General features: G+C 52.1%; 1 protein-coding gene across 1 annotated transcript in view; it reads left to right on the top strand.

Annotated features, from left to right (window-relative positions):
- The window catches only part of PCNT (pericentrin), a 118,379-nt gene extending 102,881 nt beyond the window's left edge, over positions 1-15,498 (top strand). Inside the window, 12 exon segments of the mRNA XM_026447415.2 lie at positions 85-307; positions 582-732; positions 1,584-2,270; positions 5,715-5,959; positions 6,767-6,869; positions 7,891-8,064; positions 9,873-9,992; positions 10,644-10,873; positions 12,307-12,383; positions 13,541-13,679; positions 14,424-14,551; positions 15,017-15,498. Of these exon segments, the coding sequence (XP_026303200.1) occupies positions 85-307; positions 582-732; positions 1,584-2,270; positions 5,715-5,959; positions 6,767-6,869; positions 7,891-8,064; positions 9,873-9,992; positions 10,644-10,873; positions 12,307-12,383; positions 13,541-13,679; positions 14,424-14,551; positions 15,017-15,060 (2,321 nt within the window). The 3' untranslated portion in view covers positions 15,061-15,498.
- Positions 15,499-15,614: the final 116 nt, after the last annotated feature.

Here is a 15,614-nt window from a genome sequence, read left to right as displayed (position 1 = left end):
ATTAGTCTGTCTCTAACCAGGCGTCACTGGTGCAGCACGGGGAGCTCATGGGGTCCTGTGTTTCTGTTCTTTCGTGTTTCTCAGTTGAACTGCTGGCCTATAAAGTAGAGCAGGAGAAGTGCATCGCTGGCGACTTGCAGAAGACGCTGAGTGAAGAGCAAGAGAAAGCAAACGGCGTGCAGAAGCTCCTGGCGGCAGAGCAGAGTGTGGTGCGAGATTTGAAGTCCGAGCTCTGTGAGAGCAGGCAGGAGAATGAACGGCTGTCCCGGTCCCTCTGCGAGGTGCAGCAGGAGGTCCTCCAGCTGAGGTGCGCCTGATCCGCCTTCCCGGGACACTGGCGGGAGTCTCGCCGCTGTGGCCACAGTTTTCTTGACGATGAAGGGAAACAACGTCTGCTGGGCCGCAGTTGGGCAGCCCCAGGGGCGCCGCGCCCTGCTTTGCCGGGGTTGATAATCCTGTGGTGGGGGGTGAAGCGCATGCGTGGGGCCTGGCAGGGCTCTGCCTCCCTTGCTGGAGCTCCTAGCCCCCAGGAGCACACTGTGGCCCATGTGGTCAGAGTGTTCTGTGACATCTCCACGCAGATCCATGCTGAGCAATAAGGAGAACGAGCTGAAGGCTGCGCTTCAGGAGCTGGAGAGAGAGCAGGGGAAGGGGCGTGCCCTGCAGAGCCAACTGGAGGAGGAGCAGCTCCGGCACCTGCAGAGGGAGGGCCAGAGTGCCAAGGCCCTGGAGGTAACGGCGTCAGGGCAAGGCAGCCGGCATGGGCCGAGTCCACTGGAAGCCTGAAGCCATGTTCTCTTTCCTCCTCCTTTTCCTGTTCTTCATGGCAGTGCCCAGTTGACAGCAGTGTGAGGTAGCAGGATAGGGCTGTGTTTTCAGGGAAAATTGCACGTTGGGGTAGTGGCAGCGACCCCAGGGCGTTCTGTGCGATGACCCGTGGTGGCACGATACCCCTGCTCGGAGCCCCCACTGTCCCCGAGCGCTTGCTGTGGAGATGGACACAGCCTCCTCGCTGGCCATCCAGACAGAGCGCAGCCTCGGAGGTCTGTGCGCTAGGCGGGCTGGTGGTGGGGGCCCTCTGCTTTGGATGGCAGAGGCCCAGCAGGCATCCTGTGGCTTCCAAGCAAGTCTGTGCCAGTTCCGTGGGGTATGACTTTCAACAGCATGGAAATAGTGGTTCATAGCAAGCAGGGTGTGCATCTCTGAGCCTCTTTGGTGGAGTGATTTTCTGAAGAGGAGGCAGGACCCTCTTCGGTGGAGTGATTTTCTGGAGAGGGGGTGGGCAGGGACATCTCTGAATCATTTTCTGGGGAGGGACAGACAGGGGACATCTCTGAACCAGGACGCGTACGTGCAGCTACTCGACACCACTTCCAAAACAAGTGTGTCATCTCCGCAGTCAGGGTTTTTTGTTACTTGATGGAACTAACAAAAAAATCTTATCCCCTACATATGGCTAATAGGGTACATTTCAAAAGGTAGAACTGCTGAGCTGAAGTATATAAACAAATGTGGACAGGAAAACCATGTAGACGTTTTTCCGCTTGATTCGGTGTCTTCCATCGTGTGTGTTTGCTGTCTAGGAGCTGCGGGCGTCTCTGGAGACACAGCGTGCTCAGAGCAGTCGACTCTGTGTGGCGCTGAAACATGAGCAGACGGCCAAGGACAACCTGCAGAAGGAGCTGCGCATCGAGCACTCACGCTGCGAGGCTTTACTGGCTCAGGAGCGGAGCCAGCTCTCCGAGCTCCAGAAGGACCTTGCTGCCGAGAAGAGCCGCACCCTGGAGCTGTCAGAGGCCTTGCGGCACGAGCGGCTCCTGACTGAGCAGTTGAGCCAGAGGACACAGGAGGCTTGTGTGCACCAGGACACACAGGCCCATCACGCTCTGCTGCGGAAGCTGAAGGACGAGAAGTCCCGGGTGGCGGACTTGCAGGCGATGCTTGAAAAGGTGCAGCAGCAAGCCCTGCGTTCTCAGCAGCAGCTTGAAGCTGAGGCTCAGGAGCACTGTGAGGCGCTCAGGAGAGAGAAGGAGGTAAGTGCCACCCTGAAGTCGACGGTGGACGCCCTGCACACCCAAAAACGAGAGCTGAGATGCTCTCTGGAGAGAGAGAGGGAGAAGCCAGCGTGGTTGCAGGCAGAATTAGAGCAGTCACACCCACGCTTGAAAGAGCAAGAAGGACGCAAGGCTGCGAGGAGGAGCGCGGAGGCCGGGCAGAGCCCAGCGGCTGCGGAGCGGTGGAGGAAGTGGCAGAGAGACAAGGAGAAGCTGGTGAGAGCCGCCTGCTGGCGGGGAGTCCGCATCTAGAAACGATAAGCAATTGGAGTTAGGATGGTTCACGTTGGGGACGTGAGATGGATGTCTGGCCCTCTGCTCTGGTCTGCCCTGGCCTGTGTGCCCCGACGCTGGCACCACACTGCTGTCACTGTAGCTTTCTGGAAAGTATTGAAATCAGGAAGTGTGATTCCTCCAACTTCGTTCTTCCTTTTCAAGATAGTTTCAGCTCTGTGGGGCTTCTTGCTATTCCACAGGTATTTGAGGATTGGTGTTTGTATTTCTGTAGAACCTGCCATTGGGATTTTCTTAGGGACTGCATTAAATGTGCTGATTGCTCTGGATAGTATTGATATCTGGACAGTATGAGGTCTTCTGATCCAGGATTACAGAATGTGTCTCCCCATTTAATTAGGTTTTTTTTTTTTGAGATAGGGTCTGGCTCTGTCACCCAGACTGGAGTGCAGTGGTGTGATCTCAGCTCACTGCAATCGCCGCCTCCTGGGTTCAAGTGATTCTTCTGCCTCAGCCTCCCGTGTCGCTGGGACTGCAGGCACACACCACCACGCCTGGCTAATTTTTGGATTTTTAGTAGAGGCAGGGTTTTCCACGTTCGCCAGGCTGGTCTCAAACTCCTAACCTTGGGTGATCCGCCCACCCTGGCCTCTCAAACTGCTGGGATTACAGGCGTGAGCTACCGCACTCAGCTGTTTACTTAGGTCTTCTTTAGTTTATTTCAATAGTGTTTCATTGCTTTCAAAATATGAGTTTTATACTTTTGTTAAATTTATTTACTTATTTTTTGAGTCCAAGTCTCATTCTGTCACTCAGGCTGGATTGCAGTGGCACAAACTCAACAACGTTGAATAGAAGTGATGAGAGCAGGCCGGGCGCGGTGGCCAACGCCTGTAATCCAGCACTTTGGGAGGCCAAGGTGGGCGGATCAGAGCAGGCCGGGCGCGGTGGCCAACGCCTGTAATCCCAGCACTGTGGGAGGCCGAGGTGGGCGGATCAGAGCAGGCCGGGCGCGGTGGCCAATGGCTGGAATCCCAGCACTTTGGGAGGCCGAGGTGGGCGGATCACTTGAGGTCAGGGTTCGAGATCAGCCTGGCCAACATGGTGAAAGCCCATCTCTACTAAAAATACAAAAAATTAGCTAGGCATGATAGTGTGTACCTGTAATCCCAGCTATCTGGGAGGCTGAGGCAGGAGAATTGCTTGAATCCGAAAGGTGGAGGTTGCAGTGAGCTGGGATTGCGCCGCTGCACTCCAGCCTGGGCAACAAGAGAAGACTCCATCTCAAATAAAAAGAAACTCTTCGGAATAGTCGTAGTTTTTTATCTCCAGAAGCCTTGGAGAGCAGGGAGGTGGTTTGGTGGTGCAGGTAGTGTGGCTGAGCATGACAGGGGTGTCTACACAGGACCCCGACTGAGGATGAGATGTCATGTGTGTGTTTGCCTTTCTCCTGGGCAAGGGCTCTACCTTTCATGAAATGCTCAAAGGAGTGTTTACTTTTTGAGAGCTTTCTGAAACCACGCCTGAAGTTTCCAGCCAAAACTTTTTATTTAATTTTGATTATTTATTAAAAAGAATAGTAACACGAGCGCTTAGAAAGTGTTTTCTAAGTTGCCACACGGCGCAGGCTCAGCTGTGGGTCCTCTGGGCTGGGGTGGCCTCAGCTCGGTGCTGGGGTTCCCTCCCTGACACGGCGAGCGCCTCTGTGTGTGCATCTTGGGCCTCTTCCCGCCGGATCTATCTTTGTTTTGTCACAAGGAAGCCCCAGTGGCGCTACTGGGAATCCGAGGCCCTTCAAAGGCTGCTTCATTCCTCCTTGCCCCATTGTGCAATAGACCTTCCTCCTGTGCCTGGCGGGAGTTGTGCTCTGGGCAGGGGCTCACGCGCTTGCTGACATGCTTCTCCCGGGCACCGGACATGGTCCGTGCCCCCATCCTGCAGAAGGGAAGGCTGCTGCTCCTTGAGGTCTGGCTTAGGAGCTCAGGCCCACGTGGCCACCCAGGCTCAGCCCCAGCGCTGCACTCAGGCTCATGCGTGTGTGCACGTTCACATGCACAAATGTGCCTGTCCGTGTCTGTGTTGGTGTGAACGTCTGGACGTGGCATGTACATATGTGGATGAGTGGGGCCGGGGGACCGGAAAGCGTCATCCTGTCGATTTCAGCTTCTCAGGCTCCTCTCCTTTGGACCCCGTATGCTTGCCCTCAGCCTGATGAAAGCTTGATAGTTTTAAAAACTACAGTGAAAACGCTTACCACTGACTCACTCTGGGACGTGATTCAGCTGCCTCCGTGTTGGAGGCACACAGAGCAGCACAGCACGAGGGTGTGCAGGGCATTAGGCTGTGGGTCCCAGTGCAGGACCACAGAGGCCGCCTGCGTGAGGGCCTGTTTCTGGCCTGTGAGGGGCCTCCCCTGTAACGCGACTGTGTGTATTTTTTTGTTTTTTTGTTTTTTTTTTGAGACGGAGTCTCACTTTGTCGCCCAGGCTGGAGTGCAGTGGCGCGATCTTAGCTCACTGCAAGCTCCGCCTCCCGGGTTCATGCCATTCTCCTGCCTCAGCCTCCGAGTAGTTGGGACTACAGGTGCGCACCACCACGCCCAGCTAATTTTTTGTATTTTTAGTAGAGATGGGGTTTCACCATGTTAGCCAGGTTGGTCTCAATCTCCTGACCTCGTGATCTGCCCGCCTCTGCCTCCCAAAGTGCTGGGATTACAGGCGTGAGCCGTCGTGCCCAGCACGGCTGTGTGTTTTGGGCTTTTGCTTGGCAGGTTTTTTTTTTGGAGCTGGGGTCTCACTCTGTCGCTAGGCTGGAGTGCAGTGGTGCAATCTCGGCTCACTGTAACCTCTACCTTCCAGGTTCAAGCGATTCTCCTGCCTCAGCCTCCCGAGTAGCTGGGATTACAGGTGCACGCCACCACGCCTGGCTAATTTTTATATTTTTAGTAGAGATGAAGTTTCCCCATGTTGGCCAGCCTGGTCTCGAACTCCTGACCTCAGGTGATGTACTTGCCACAGCCTCCCAAAGTGCTGGGATTGCAGGCATGAGCCACCACGCCCCGCCGGCTTTTTTTTTTTTTTTTTGAGATGGAGTCTTGCTCTGTTGCCCAGGCTGGAGTGCAGTGGTGCGATCTTGGCTCACTGCAAGTTCCACCTTCCGGGTTCACGCCATTCTCCTGCCTCAGCCTCCCAAGTAGCTGGGACTACAGGCGCCCACTGCCACGCCCAGCTAATTTTTTGTATTTTTAGTAGAGACGGGGTTTCACTGTGTTAGCCAGGATGGTCTTGATCTCCTGATCTCGTGATCCACCCACCTCGGCCTCCCAAAGTGCTGGGATTACAAGCGTGAGCCACCGCGCCCGGCCAGCAGTTTTGTTTTTGGACACTGACGTGAACGTCTTCTCGATCTTTTTTCTGCTAACAACAGCGAGAATTAGAACTGCAGCGTCAGCGTGACTTGCATAAGATCAAGCAGCTTCAGCAGACGGTGAGAGACCTGGAGTCGAAGGACGAGGTGCCTGGCAGCCGCCTCCACCTGGGTTGTGCCCGCAGGGCTGCTGGCTCGGATGCGGACCACCTCCGGGAACAGCAACGAGAGCTGGAGGCGATGAGGCAGCGGCTGCTCTGTGCTGCCGGGCTTCTCACCAGCTTCGCCAGCCAGGCCATGGACAGGTGTGCACCCGCGCCACCTGGCGCTTGCTGGTCCCTTGCAGCCACGCCTCTGTCAGAGACCTCTCCCGAGGGCTTGGGTGCGTCTGGTGTGAGGCCCCTGCTTCTTTATACTTAACGCTGTAGTCCTCTTCCTGGGACTTTTCCTGAGGGGTTCCAGATTGGCAGGATGGCATGTTCATATTCTAACGTTAGAGAAGAAATTCTGTGATTCAAACTACGCCTGGTGTGGGGCGTCCATGTTTCTTTGAGGGTTGGCTTGGTTCTCTTTACACTGTGCAGTTGCTCACCACCCACAAGGTCGGGTTTGGAGTCTCCTGTGCCCCCGCCGGCTGGTGCTGCCCAGTGTCACTCAAGGCCACTCACACCCAGGATGACGATCGTGATATTTCATATGGACAGAAAGAGTAATGCTAATGTTCATCTTTTTCCCTATACACAGAAACTCAGCAAATACAGTTCTCCTTTCTATACTTGGACTTAATGTATAGAACAGCATGATTTCCCTTAGGACAACATTTTAAATCATTAATTCCGGAGGAAAGCCGCGGGGCCTGGCAGGCGGCGGCTTCCTGTACTCAGTGGCGAGTCTCCCGCCTGGAGGTTTCTGAGCTCTGCAGACGTATCCACCCACAGGCCTGTTGCTCCCGGGCCTCTGGCTCTGCCTCTGCCTCACAGACGAAGTGATTGTCACACAGGCTCTTCAGAAACCTGTCTTCTTGTTTCTCTTGAGCCAAGAGTTCTTGTTTGGTTTGGGTAATGGTCACTTGGGGTGCACATGAACCTTTCAGTGCCCATTTATTTTTACAGGACAGTTAATGATTGGACATCATCCAATGAGAAAGCAGTGGTGTCGTTACTGCACACGTTGGAGGAGCTGAAGTCTGACTTGAGCAGGCCCACCTCCTCCCAGGTAAGGGGTGAGCGCCCCCAGGTCCCTGCCCCGGCTCCTCCCCCAGAGGGGCCCTATCAGCAGCTCTGTGGTTTCTTTTTCATGCCCCCAGTTCTTCCTCCCTTGCTGTCTTCTCTAAATTCATGGTTGCTATCTGGGTGAGTGGGTGGGGTCGGCCCTGTGGTTCGAGTGGGGACGGGTGTCCTCCATGTCCTGGGGCACTTCTGTGGTCTTCGGGGGCTGAGCCCTGCTGCCCATGGAGTGCTGCGTGACTGTGTGGACGCCCCTCAGCGCTGCTCACTGTGTGTGACCGAACACACCGCGGGCTGCGGTCAGGAGGGGCTGTGGTTCTGCTCCGGTGCTGGGCTGGTGTTCACCTCCACCTGGCCCCGCCTGCTGGCTTTGTGTTTGTGTTGATGGCCTTTGCTGGAAACAAAAACCCAAGTCCTCCTTGGAAAGTCTGAGCTCGCCGTAAGCTGCCTCTGAAGGAGGTGGGAATCTGGCTGCTGGTATCAGTTCCTGATGCGGGTTCTGTGGCGTTTATGAAATCATGACTTTTATTGTGGAACCCACGCATGTGAGGTGCAGGGGAGCTGTACCACTTACCCTCCGGCCCCGCGAGCCGAGTTGCGGGTGGCGTGCACGCTGCCCCTGCATTGGGCCCTGGTGACCTTCCAGTGTGCCCACCCTCCGCAGGCTGAACGTCCTTTTGATGGGAGAAGTGAGAAACCTGTTTTGAGGGGCTTCACATCCGCCCCCTTGGGATGAACTAACAATGATCCAGCCACCTGTTAATTACAGTGCTGTGAGAACAACCAAGCGGGCTATGCTTCGTGACAGGCCTGCATTGTTCATACAAGCCAGTTTTGTGCAAAGTCTGAGATTCTATGACTTTTACAATTTTCTGCCAGCCCCACAAGCGTCTTATTGAAGCCCAGACACATTAATTACAATCCCTAAAAATAACTGTTGACAAAAAAACACAAATAATGTGCATGCCCTTTAACAACAAATTCTTACAAATTTATTTTTTTTCTCCAAGAAAAAAATGGCAGCAGAGCTGCAGCTCCAGTTTGTGGACGTCCTGCTGGAAGACAATGTTTCCCTCACGAAAGCCCTCAGCACGGTGACCCGGGAGAAGCTGGAGCTGAGCAGGGCCGTGTCTAAGCTTGAGAAGATGCTGAAGCACCATCTGCAGAAAGGCTGCAGCCCGAGCGTAGGTGTCTGTGCTTAACCCTCACCTGCCTCAGCCTAATCCGCCATGGTCCAGAGCAGCTCCACCCCACAAGAGGCCAGGCTCCCTTTAGGGAACTGGGGATGTGGGCGTCACCTTCTCCCTAACCGCCAGGCTCCGTTGCCTCTGTCTGAAGCCTTGCTAGATGTTGTGGGATGTTTGAACATCTCAGCCGACTTCCAGCTTCACCACAGACAGCGTCCTCACTGACCCTGACCACTACTGGATGTTTGGTGCATGTTCATAAAAGAGTATTTTGACTAAGAATATTATAATCTGATTGAATTTTGGGTTTTTTTTAAAGTGACTTATAATTTTTTTTTTTTTTTTTTTTGAGATGGAGTTTTGCTCTGTTGCTAGGCTAGAGTGCAGTGGCGTGATCTTGGCTCACTGCAACCTCCACCTGCCAGGTTCAAGCAATTCTCCTGTGTCAGCCTCCTTAGTAGCTGAGATTACAAGTGCCTGCCAGCACACATGGCTAATTTTTATATTTTTAGTAGAGATGGGGTTTTGCCATGTTGGCAAAGGCTGGTCTCAAAATCCAGACCTCAGGTGATTCTGCCCGCCTCGGCCTCCCAAAGTGCTGGGATTACAGGCGTGAGCCACCGTGCCCGGCCTAAAGTGACTTGCAATTTTCTTAATGGTATAGCTGGATAGAGTTATCTTCCGGAATGCCTGATTTTTTTTTTCTTTTGTATTTAGGCTGTTTTGTTTGTGATTTGCTTTTTTATAACTTTAAAAAAATATATTTTTAAATTTACATACAGTAAAATTTGCCCTTTCCTGTTGTAGTGTCATACAGGTTCACACATGCACACATCCCTGTAAACTTCATAAGTAACCACCATTCACAGAACACACAGCAATGGCCCCCTCAAAAGAGCAGCAGGCACCCCCGCCTGCCGCAGGCCCTGGCTCTTTCCCAGAAAGGTGTGTCAGTGGAACCAGAGCATCTGGGGCCTCTTCAGCTGGCTTATTTCACTTTTTGGGTTTTTTCTGAGACAGGGCCTTGCTCTATCTCCCAGGCTGGAGTGCAGTGGAGCAGTCACAGCTCACTGCAGCCTTGACCTCCCAGGCTCAGGGATCCTCCTGGCCTGAAGTGGTGTTAGCAGCAATCTGTGCACGTCCTCCTGGATACTCTTAAGTCATCTCTAAGATGACCGGCAACACTTGATTCGGTGTGCTTAACTCTCACCTGCCTCAGCCTAACCCGCCATGGTCCAGAGCAGCTCCACCCCACAAGAGGCCAGGCCATGGAAATAGTTGTTGTAAATAGTTGTTATCCTGTATTATTTAGAGTGTAGGGGCAAGAAAAGAAGTGCATGTGTTTGGTGCAGACACATCTTTTTTTCTGAATATTTTTCACCCACAGTTGGTTGAATCCATGGATGCGGAACCCACAGCTGTCGAGAGCTGACGGTGTTTGTAGTTATCAGTGGTTGGCATTTCTAGGAACAGAGAATATGAGAGTGTTTAAGGCTTAAAGCTTTGAATTTGGGGTGATTTTACAAATAATTAGTTTTCTGTTTCTACTAAAATGTACCTTTTTTGCAGTCATACTTCAGCAAGTGGCATGTCGTAATTACTCCATGTTAATTCTTTGATCACAGCACGGCATAACCTAGGCCCTGCTGCTGAGGGGTGCTGGAGATGAGGAGGGCCCAGGCGTGGTGTGGTCAGCCTGGCCTCCCTGCACACGGCATTCTCCCTAACCTGCCCCCGACTGCTTCTGTAAGATGCTCTTGTTGACGAGCAGCTCTGTAGACAGCGTGGGCTGTGCTTCCTTACAGAAGTTGGAAAGGGCTGCTTGGAAGCCAGACGAAACGGCTGCACAGAGTTCCCTGAGGCGCCCAGACCCCGGCCGGCTTCCACCGGCTGCCAGCGAGGAAGCACACCCCAGCAACGTCAAGGTAGGAACAGTGCCACGAGAATAGAACTTTGGTGCTTTTTTAAGTCCTGGGTTTGTAAATTGCAGGCAAAGTATTTTGGGGACCAGAAGGTTCTCGTCTGCCGGGTGTAGCAGTCACATCATTAAAGGAAAGGAAGTTCACAGAATAAACTTCAGCTTGAATTTTGGTTTAGTTGTGCACACGTACTGAGTTTCTGTGCTTGTTAAGTGTGGAACGTGGAAGGCTTTGATCAAGTCAGCAAATGGCGGCCTCTGCAGCCTGAGGGAGGCCTGGCCCAGGGACTTGCTGGGATTTGGCCCAAGCTTTGCTAGAGTCTCCTCGTGGCACAGCCCCCACCCTGTGACGTCCATCCCATGCCCAATTTGGACCTTACCCAAGGGGTTAAATTCAAGAAGCCTTCATAGGGGCTCATTTGATGATGCTGTGGAGAGAAGCTTGTGGTTCTACATCTTGTCTGACAAACACAAATTGGTCTTTGAACAGAACAGCAGCGTCTGGCCACAGATACTGTTGCAAGGCCGATGGCCTCTGTGATGATTTGCTGAGAAAAAACAATCTGGCTCTTTGGAGAGAGCGATGGTGTAAAGGTGCGTTGTCAGCAAGACAGTCGTTGTTTCCTGTGGTAAAATCTTACTGTTTTTTTTCTTTTAGATGGAAAAATTGTACCTACATTATTTGAGAGCAGAGAGCTTTAGAAAAGCTCTGATTTATCAAAAGAAGTATCTTTTGCTGTTGATTGGTGGTTTCCAGGATTCTGAACAAGAAACACTCTCCATGATTGCCCATTTGGGAGTATTTCCTTCCAAAGCAGAGCGGAAAACCACATCTCGTCCTTTCACACGGTTCCGCACGGCCGTCAGGGTGGTTATTGCCGTATTGAGGTAAATGCCATGACATCCAGTCAGCACGTCCGCGTCTGTCCCCATGAACGGGCAGCACACTGCATGGTTTTTGGTGATCTTATTCCTTGAAACTCTGTAATATATTCTCTTTTTAAAGATGAGTGGCATTTGAGGCCTTGGAGAAAATACAGATGACAGACTTGGCTTCTGGAAGTCGTGTATGAAGTGTCACCTTCTGAAACTAAAGATTTAAGGGCACCTTTGTATTACAGAGGAACATCGACTTTTAATGGGTTTCATGCCACAAAGTTTTTTCCATTTCATAGTTTTAGAATGTGCTGAATATCGAAAACTGCTTTTCCCCCTAAACGTTGTGCGGCTGTGCCTGCTCCCTGATGCCACAGTGTTCCCCAAGGCCACACACAGGCCTGTCTGGAGGAGCAGATGCAGCAGAGAGTAGCTAGGAGTCCTGTTCCTTTCAGAGACCGGGCGCCAAGCCAGTTCAGTCATCGCAACTGCAGGCCGGGCTGAAGTGGGGTGCAGGCGAGGCCTCCTGGGGTGCTGTGCTCTCAGCTTCTCCGGTCCTGGGGCACTTTTGTCTCCTCGGCTCTGAGCTCCCCTGACCGTAGGCCTTCACTGTCCATCCTTTCCTCCACCCATCTGTCCATCCTGTGTTCGTGGGGAGAACAGCCTGCATGAAGCAGCATTTTAGGCACTGGATGGGGGAGGTAAGCGGACCCAAATCCTACCTCCAGGGTCTTCCTGTCGAGGAGGATCATTTGAAGGCAGCAGTGTCCCAGACAGGAGCAGTCTCTGTGTACCTGTGAGAGCACTGCCTAGGGTAGCTGCCACCAAGGGGCCTTCACGGGTCTCATGGAGGAATCGGCAGTGTCTGCTGTGCCTCAAAGGAGGGAAGCCACAGGCATGATGCTTGTCCCGAAGGCCATCCTAGCAGGACGTCTGGGGCCGTGCACCCTGACGTGCATGCCCTCGTCACCTGCACCCTGCGTGCTTACCATCTGATGGACTCCTACGAGGGCTGGGGTCTCCGTGTTCTGAGCCTGTCCGTTGGCATCTGTGACAGGATGAAGATGGGAAGGTCCTGCACACCAGGCCAGAGCGTTGTGTGTTTCCTAGTCACTGGTGTGGCCTGCTGACTTTGAACTGGAGTCATCCTGAGCTGGGCCATGGCGGGTGTCTGGGGAGCCGGATGGTCCATGGTGGGGCTGCAGTGAGGCTTTGTCAGGTGGTCGGGCATGGGAAGGTCTCTGCCGCCAGCAGCCCTACGAGCACTTAGATGTGTGCACCCGGCGTGCAAGGCCCAAGTCAACAGACTGGCCCACCTTGACGTCCTGGTCCCGGTGGGCGGCGAGGCCCCCATTCTGCTTGTTTGATCCCAGTGGGGTTTTCATTGCTCTTTCCCTTCCTGTTTTGCCAGACTTTTAAGTGTGTCTTGTCTCCTTTTTTTGTAGATTACGTTTTTTGGTTAAGAAATGGCAAGAAGTAGATCGGAAAGGAGCTCTGGCACAAGGCAAAGTTCCTCGCCCAGGTGGGACTCCAGCTGCCGCTGGCCACTGGATTCAAAAACCTTTCTTCCTACTGTTGGTAGCTTTTTCATTCACTTTCGGGTCATTTTTCAGTGCTGGTGGGGGTGTAACAAAGCACGGTAAGAAAATCCGTGAATTTCGTCAGGGCAGTCATCCAGAGGGAGGGTGCGCCCAGCGCAGGGAGGTCAGAGCTCACGTTAGCGATGAGCACAGCTCACGGGGGCGTATGGCGATGGGAAACGCTGAGATGCTCAATATATTGATTCTTTCATAGTGTTTAGCAAAATGGTCTTTTTTATTCTCCAGATCAACTGAAACTCACTTCACGTCTCTTTCCTTGTAGAGCATCATGCTTATTTCTGGCTCACTCATATCTTTGTCTCAGGAGTTCTCTGCCGTGCCATTGCCCCCCATAGCAGAGAGCACAGCTGGCTGCACTTAGCACTGAAGGAGCCGGCCCCAAAGCAGGGCATTTCCAGGGGCTCTTGTCCCAGAGTGGCAGGGGGTGGGCGTGCGGCTCCGGGCCTGTGGGGCTTAGGCTGCCTGAGCCACTGCCAACCAGCACCATAACTGGGCATTCCTAGAAGTGCCTTACCAAGTTGTTGTTTTTAGAGACGGGCTTACTCTATTATCCAGGCTCGAGTGCAGTGGCACACTCACAGCTCACTGCAGCCTTGAACTCCTGGGCTCAAGCCATCCTCCTGTGTCAGCCTCCCCCGTACCTGGGACCATAGGCATGAGCACTGTGCCTGGCAGCTATGTCAGTGTCGACTCCACATTTTAATAGTTGCTTCTTGAAATTAAAATGCTTTGATTCAGCCATCAGGAAAGTTTGCCCTTCTGAGTCATACCTGGTGGTCTCCAGGGTTCCTGCCCCTCCCTCCTGAGCCAGCTCCTCAGAGCTGATAGAAGCAGGACCCCCACCCAGGTCTTGAGACCCCCCGGAGATGGGCTGCCCCCGCAGATGCAGATAATCAAAGCTCAGGTTTCTTCCAGAGCTTTTAAAAAGATACTGTAACTCGAGTACTTTAAAAATGTCTTAAAATTGCCATACAGACTCTTAAAAGCTTATACATTTAAAATTTTGATAGATGGGCCTTTACTAAAATGCATTCATTTCTTTTCCTAATCCCTTTATTGTTAACTAATTCTGGGGAAGGGCCCCGAGTACGACGGCCGCAGTCTCCACCCAGAACCAGAGAGTCCCCCCCAACCCGGGATGTGCCCTCAGGCCACACCAGGGACCCCGCCAGAGGCCACGGACTGGCAGCAGCAGCCTCCCCACACGTTGGGGGAAGGTCAGTGTGACGTCTTCAGGCCCTGTCTCCTGCCAGGGCTCTCCCTCCAGCCTACACAGGGCCTCAGAGAAATGCATTTTTAGTTCTGGCTTCAGCCCAGCCCAGGGCAAGGCAGGAAACTCTCCAGCATGCGTCCATGGGGGCCTGGAAGTCCAGCCCCATTTTGGGGGAGGGCCTAGCTTCTCTGGTGGCTGTGGTGCCCCAGAGCCCGGTCCTGCGATCTTTAGTGAAAGAGTAAACGGTGGCCGAGGGCCCCTTTTGTGAGGGATGTGCCCAGGGGAAGAAGGCATGCTCCCTGCCCTGAAGATACTTGGAACTCTGGGTGGAGAGGGAAAAGGGATAGTCCTGGTGCTCCTGGGCCTGGAGGAAGGCTGGGAGGAAGGACAGCTGAGGTGAGGACTGAGCAGGGCAGGTATGACCCTGACAAACAGTTTGGGAAGATCAGGAAAGGCAGGTGAGACCTGGTGCAGAATCCAGGTTGGTAAATAGATACAGTATCGAAGATTTAGCAAACAAAGTAATATACAGTCATCTTTACTCAGCTCTGGAACATTGCACAGAAGCTGTTAAAGCCTCTGTGACACTTTTATAAGGAAGGATCGGAAGGAAACGGCCCGGGAGTCACCCATTCCCATGGGTCTGGTTGGCGGGGCTGGCGCCTTTCTTCTGTACTCCCTCACCCTGGCTCCGTCTGTCAAACTCAACTTTTTTTTTTCTTCTTTTGGTGTGCTCATTGGTTTGAAGAGCCACTCCATCCCCAAATTCAAGATTAGAAAGATCCCTGACTGCTTCTCAAGATCCAGAACATTCCTTGACAGAGTATATTCACCATTTAGAAGTGATCCAGCAAAGACTGGGAGGGGCTCTACCAGGTAATGCAAGTCCTCGCCGAGTATTCATTAAGCTGGTTATCACAGTACCCTGGAAAGGAAGGGTCCGTCAAAAGATGGCTGGTATTCAGCTTAGTAACTAAAGTTTCAGTCTGAACAATCAGTGTCACTAATAGTATTAGCACAGAGGTTATAAGTGAAGATTCTCGCAGAAGTCTAAGCCGATGTACTCAGCGATACATGCTGGGGTCAGTTCGACTTAATCACCGTCTGGACTTTTTTGTCCTTTCTCTTACATTGATAGCGAACGTAAAGATTGTATTTCGACCAGGATATAATTTGTTCAGTGTTTCTTAAATATCATAATTTAAGCCACTGTATATTGTAATTCACATTTTTACCAAAATTTACATGAATTCAGTGATAGTGTTTCAAAATTATTAAATTCTTTTTCAAAAAATCTGTGAAGCCTTGTAACCAATTTGCCTCATTTTTATTTATATGCAGATTCTCCTTCAAAGAAATCCTGCAACCAGAAGATTAAACAGTGAATAAAATGCCATGGCTCTTACCTGCGACAGTTCTATTTGAGGAAAAGATTTGTTTTTCCCTTTTACCAAGGAAGCTCCTGGGACAGCATGGGCACTACTCTTCACGGGCAGTGACAGCAGCCCCCAGATGCCTTCAACTTAGTGTCCTCACCTTTATGCATGACTGCAAAGCCAGATGGAGCATTTTCTATGGAGCCTCTGTATGTTTTAGGCCCATGACCTTCGTGCGGTGACAGGTACTCCCGTGAGCGCTGGCTGTGTGCTGTTGTGTGCCTATGGGCAGATCCATCCTTCCTGCCTCCAAGAAGGATACACAGAAAATGGCTTCCTGTTGTTTTGTTTATTTTCTTAACGTGCACAGATGGAAACTTCATTTAAAAATAAAAACAAAACAACTCAAAAAGGAATAAAATGTAATCACTGTTTTGTTTGTGAATAGCCCTTGTGTTTTTCCATTTTATCCATTTTATCAGTTTGCCCTTCTCACTGACTAAAAAATTGAGCAGAGAGTTTGTCAAACTCATAGAAGTCAAAAAGTTTCAGTGGAACTCAGA

Source organism: Piliocolobus tephrosceles, chromosome 19, assembly GCF_002776525.5.
Source record: "Piliocolobus tephrosceles isolate RC106 chromosome 19, ASM277652v3, whole genome shotgun sequence".
NCBI lineage: Eukaryota > Metazoa > Chordata > Mammalia > Primates > Cercopithecidae > Piliocolobus > Piliocolobus tephrosceles.
This window is presented reverse-complemented; position numbering and strand designations above follow the sequence as displayed.